The 6,000-nt window shown below is 41.3% G+C and overlaps 1 protein-coding gene across 1 annotated transcript in view; it reads right to left on the minus strand.

Annotated features, from left to right (window-relative positions):
• Positions 1-5,662, minus strand: part of PPP4R4 (protein phosphatase 4 regulatory subunit 4) — a 58,166-nt gene extending 52,504 nt beyond the window's left edge. Inside the window, exons 1-2 of the mRNA XM_026046612.1 lie at positions 5,536-5,662; positions 4,974-5,047 (exon numbers count right to left, since the gene is read on the minus strand). Coding sequence (XP_025902397.1) covers positions 4,974-5,047; positions 5,536-5,652 — 191 coding nt within the window. The 5' untranslated portion in view covers positions 5,653-5,662. The remainder of the gene's footprint in view (positions 1-4,973; positions 5,048-5,535) is intronic.
• Between the last annotated feature and the right edge of the window lie 338 nt (positions 5,663-6,000).

The following is a 6,000-nucleotide window of genomic DNA, read 5'->3' on the forward strand; positions in this document are numbered from 1 at the left end:
TAAGAATTTGTTTTCAAAGACTCCAAACACAGATTCAAGATCAGCCTACCCTAACCTGAATCTGTTGTGCAATTCATGGAAAGATGGTCTCCTGCCACCGCCAGCTACAACATCCTCTCCCCTCAAGCACCCCACTTATCCTAGCAGGAGCAGTTGCACATTTTATTGGAAGTTAAATACCTGAAAAAAATTAAAATTAATTATAGGCCAAATGAGTTTCTTGATCTGGCTGAGACCGCAGGGCTGCAATGGTGTGAGTGCTGGCACGCAAAAAGTAGCAAAAATCTGCAGTCAGGTATCGGAGAAAAGAACTACTATTTTTGACACAGTGAGAGCTTCAACCATTTTCACGATTGTGAAACCAACATAAGTCATTAGCTCCATTAGCACCATAAATTAGACAAATCTAGAGCTAAGGCTCAATAAGTCATTTCACTCATTCCTGTTCCCAAGGCACTATCCACTTCTCTTGTGCTGGCATAAACATTTCTCAGCTGCATGAGGTGAGTGACTGAAGCAAAGAATTGATGTGATTTAAAACTAACCATTATTTTCATGGTTCAGGTTTGGCTCAGATAAGTATCCAATCTGCTAGTGCAGACATAAGGGAGAAGGGAGAATGCAGCACTGAGCCTAGAATGAGCAGCTGGGGAAAGGACTGGCACTGCCTTCTTAACACTGATGAAATTGTGGCCTGAGAGAAGTGGGAAAACAGAAAGGGGGTTTTCCTTCAAGTTCCCTGGGTTTCCTACAGCACTGTCTTAATCTCTGCCCTGTATAATATTTACAAATGGTTCTTCAGGCACAGGAAAAAGGAATTTAAAGAAAAATAAAGCTTAAAAAAAAATCACATCTTGATGGTGATTTTGAAACTTGCAGCTAAAAATACTATATTTTTATCAAAAGATTGTTAAAATTTGAGAGTAATCTTGTTGATTTTGTTGTATGGTATTAAGCCAGTTTTGATCATTTTTATGCAAACATGCTATAGTTTCTAGACATTAAATTCTTTCCAGTTTATCTAAAATTTCAATTATGTCTTCAAAAACTATCCAAAAACTATGTAAAATGTTTAGAGGGGGGAGTATGTTATCTACACTGAAAGACAGGATCATTCCAAATACAAAGTACATTATGCTCCCATAAACGGTGAATAATTCAATCTTTCGCCTTAATAACTCATTATGACTCTGTTATTTTGAATATAACAAATGTCAAGGCCTGGAAGCTTTAGTACTAAGCAAGCACAAACAAACAGGAGTAGCTGAATACAGAATAACACAACACAATGTAAAGTCACAGGGGTAACCTATCAAAAGAGTCTTCAGAAAACAACACACAGTGCACATGAAAGTAAACATCCCTATATCCAAGTCAGATTCACACCAGGCAAATAATGCTTATTTTGGTATTAATTTTATAAATAAAATACCATAAAATGGTAAACTAACCTAGAACAGAAAAGAACAAGTTACAACATCACCTAGACATCAGCAAATACGGAAAGTAAAACCACTGGCAGAAGTTCATAGCAAGAATAAAATTTATTGTCCCCTGAGCTGCTTATTGCTGCTCCCTTGCCAGAGGTGCCACTTCCCAGCAGAGCAGGGAACGCAGAGACGGCAGCTGCTCGGGTGCAGGGTCTGGCAGCTCCTCTCCACCTGCCGATGAAACAGTTTTCAGCCAAGTCATGAGAACTGACCCCAAAACGAACGAGATGCGTCTCGTGTTTCTGCTCGAGGGGAGCAGCATCCAATCCATGCAGGATACACCTCTCCCATCACTCCAGTGACCCCTCCAGAATTCACTAAGTACTCAGGCTTAAGTCCTAAAACTTGGATCCTAAATGCTTAGGCATCTCGCTGTCCTCAAGCACCTAAATCCACTTGATTCCAACAGGACATACATAAACATCGCTGACAATCTGGTCTAAGGGAGTCCAATTCCTCAAAGAGAGTCAAGGTTAATTGAGATTAGAACAAACAATAGCCCAATTTGCTACAACGTTCTTATTAAATCAGAACTTGCTCAGTCTAATTGTAGAACTAATTAAAACTGATTACCCTGAGCAACAGTGATCTAAGGCTGCAGTCCACTCATGCCTATGTCATATTAAAGTGACTCTAGCCACCAAGAGAGCTATTGAGCCCCTTCCTCTTGCCTGCACAACTGTTTACATATCCACAGAGCGAGCCAAATCAAGGAGCTGATTTAGCTGAAAACTAACCTGACTATAAATTCTTAGTTTTTAGCTAGATCAATTCATCAGTCCAGCTCATTACATAGTTTGCTCAATAGCAGTACTGCCAGAAAAAAAGCAGCAGAGCCTGAAAGCAAAGTCATCCTTCAAAAACAAAACAAACGATGCCCCCAAACTCAAACATATATAGGTACTTGATAGGATTAGCAAAGTTACAAGTTTAAAAAGTAAAACCGAAATATAACAGGTAATGAAAAAAATAAAATATGTCCCTCTGAAATAAGGTCCCACTCAGAATTAATGTTAAGTCCTTACTATATATTCAGCATACATGTATAATGATAATTCAATGATGACAAATTTATAAAAGTTATAACAGGACATTAAAAAAGAATGAGCTGAGGAAATACCTATCAGAAATTACTACCTTCTCATCTGTGCAGTATAAGTATTAGAAAAGGGTAGGAAAAAATAAAAATAAAGCAGCAATTCAGGCACCAGAAACTTCAAACACTAAAAGGTTATACTAATTACTCAAAGTATGGTACCAGAATGAAATCAAGAATGCTACTGCACATACAACAAACTACTGTCATTAAGTTTAAGGGTGTATAGGATGGGTTGGGGCTTCTTGGCAGGAAAGGGACAACATACAAGAGTGGCTAGGGGGTTGTTCTTGAGATGTTCTCTTCTGTAGAGAATGAAGGCCATTACAACATCAGGACTCTCTTTGGAGTTTCACATAAACCAATTACTAATTATCAGTTTTGCTGTATTCACAAAATATTCATCCATGTTACCTAGCTCCACTGTGCTGTAGAAGCAACACTATTTTGAAGATATCCCCCTCAGTAAAACAACAATCTCTATCTGGCAGATTAGGGCTACATAAATAAGCGACTATTAAGATGATAAGGTGACACAACAGGAAGTTTTTTAAACTCTTTGTACAGAGTATATAAGGTGAGAGATTTGGTTTCTATTCTTGCTCTTGGTTTGGGGAGAGAGATATCCTTAACATCTTCTCCAAATCGAACATGAACACAGACACCACTGACAATTCATTTCAATCCTGCTAAAGCAAATTTAATAGTGGACTACTCGGGAAAGGCAGCATCCTATGGTATAACATAAGGACAATCTCACGTAAGGGATGAACTGAAAGAAGACAAATAATGCGTGTATAGGAGAAAATGAGGCATGAAAAGACCAGGCTGAGAGTACCAAATAGGGGAAAGAAAAAAAAAAAGCAGGGTTATTGCATTATAACTGATAAAAATATCAGGGAAATGTGCATTTATGCATTATATAAAGGATACTACCTGTGTCACAGACAGCTTTTCAAGCTTTTCAGCTCTGTTTGCTTATACTTCATTCAGCATAGGAAAAGCAACGCACTATTGAACAGCAAAAGCTTCCACTGGATTAATGTATAAATATACCTGGATAATCACAGCAAGCGATTGCCTTGAGAAAAGCTTTCCAAACAGGGATGTAACTACCTTTCAGCAATAGGGATTATAAAGAGGCAAAATAAAGTACTTCATCACAAGGAAAAGAATATTATCCCCCTAGAACAGTTGTTCGGGTAGAGGGAGAGGAGATGAAGATGTCATGAAGAGTTCAAGGCCAAGTGGAAAAGCAATCAGTAAGATGAAAGATGGGGAGTCAAACCTTTTACCCTTTAACCAAGCAATGATCCAGTAACGACATATTGCTGGAAACATGATCTTTAATTAGAAAATGAGCAAACAGATCTGCTGTCATATAGAAAAAAAAAACATAATGAAGATGACCATGCCAATTACTGAGAGACAGAAAACCTAAAATGATGTGCAGCCACACTGATTTCTCTAGCTTTCCCTAGAGCCAAAGGATTGCTTTGATTAAAAGGACTATCTGCAGTAGCAGAAGTTTTAAAATCCATTACTTAATAAAGAAAAAAATGGTATAAATACTCCACAAAAAAATCTGTATCAAATACTGTATTTTTAAAATTGAGGACAGGCTTGTGGTACAACATCACTGAAAGTAGCAGAATAAGCAAATTGAAAGGGAGCTGCAGCTGGTTCTCCAATTACTAGGTATTGTTCAAAAATGCATATTCAAATCAAAATCCCTCAGAACATTTGTACCCTCAGATTTGACTTTTGCAGCAGAGTTGAAAGACAGCTGTGTTAGAAACCAACCAAACTTAAGCTATTCAAATAACTACAAATAGGCACTTTAAAGAGAAGAAAGACAAACCAGGACATAGATTAAAAAAATAAAATAGTATCTTCTACAATATTTCCTTAAGACCAGGAAACTAGTCTTTATATCTTCTTTTCAGATAGCCTTAATGTTTGCAATATGCTCAGACAGCTCTGTTATCAAGCTCTTGTAACTGCCCATGCCCTAAGGTGAATATGAAGTCACTGAATGACTGCTCTTAATGTCAACACCAAGGGAATCAACTGCAGGGAAAATGCTGAAGAACAGCTCATCACTGGCGAGGGCCATATTAGAAACTCAGCAAAGGAAGGTTTGTACATCCACACAGGCATCCTATTCCATCCAAGTTTAACAAAATGATAGTGTCTATTTTTATCTTGCCTATATATTTAACGTAGCAGAAAGTATAAAACAATTACTAGAAAACAAATGCAGGAAAGATAGAAATGATTTTTAAAAAGTGAAGATAGAAAATAAGAGGACTAAAGAGTAATAGCACAAAAATCTGTGTGTCAGCATGACGGTCAGCAGTGTTTCACAATAACACTTAAGGAAATACCTGAGTAGATAAACAGCCCTCTCAATATCATTGAGCTCTTCATCAACTGTCAGTCTTTCTATTTCTTCTGGTGTCTGTCAAGTGTGAAAGAGAGGTTAGGAATTGACAGTGCTATACTATTTCCTCCTTCTTAAACGAAGGAAGTCTTCTTAAAACGACCCTTTCCTCCCCACGTTCAAGGATAAGTTATATGAGTAATTTGAATTTCATCCTTGAAATCTCTAGCCAAGCATTTCAAATTCAGTCAATTAAATCTTTCACCCAGACGACACGGGACATAATAGAACCAGTTTCATGTCAGATGCTCTCATGATTAATCATTTTAAACACAGCAGAAACAAGTCACATATAAATGAAAGGCCCGAGTCTGTATTTTTCAGCCTAACACTGTCACACCGAAAATCCTGAATTTACGCCAAAGCTGCGTATCCCGGGAAAGCTGCCACCGGCCGTTAACGTCCCCGTGCTGTGAAGGAGGCTGCCGGGTGAGCAGGCAGCGCAGGGGGACGGCGGCACGGCTCGGAACGGCCCCGAACGCCCCGCGCCGTCCCGCACCACGCACCTTGAGGCTCCTGCGCACCGGCCTCTCGATAATGGTCAGTTCCTGCAGGTCTTCTATGTAGCCGAACAAATTGCCCGGAGTGAAATCCATCCTGGCGAGGAAGACGAGGGGATGCATGTAGGGAGCGGAGCGCGGAGCGCCGCGCCTCACATGGCCGCGGCGGCCGCCCCGCGCTCACTGCGGCACCGGCCGCCCCGCCGACAAACTTTCCCCGGCCGCTCCGCTCCGGAGCCAACTTTCCGCGAGCGGGGAGGGATGGAGGGGCACAGGCCGCCGCGGGAGGGCAGCTCGTCCCGCGCTCCTCACAGCGGAGGCTCCGCGGGCGCCGTGTCCGCCGCGGGAGGGAGGCAGGGAGGGAGGGAAGGCGGAGGGAGGCCGGGCGGCCGCCGCGGTGCGGAGCGCGCCGGGAGCGAGCGCAGCGGCGGCGGGACAGCCCCCGCCCGCCCGCGGAGCCGCCTCGCAGCC

Source organism: Nothoprocta perdicaria, unplaced genomic scaffold (assembly GCF_003342845.1).
Source record: "Nothoprocta perdicaria isolate Ctin4 unplaced genomic scaffold, notPer1 scaffold_108, whole genome shotgun sequence".
Classification (NCBI taxonomy): Eukaryota; Metazoa; Chordata; class Aves; order Tinamiformes; family Tinamidae; genus Nothoprocta; species Nothoprocta perdicaria.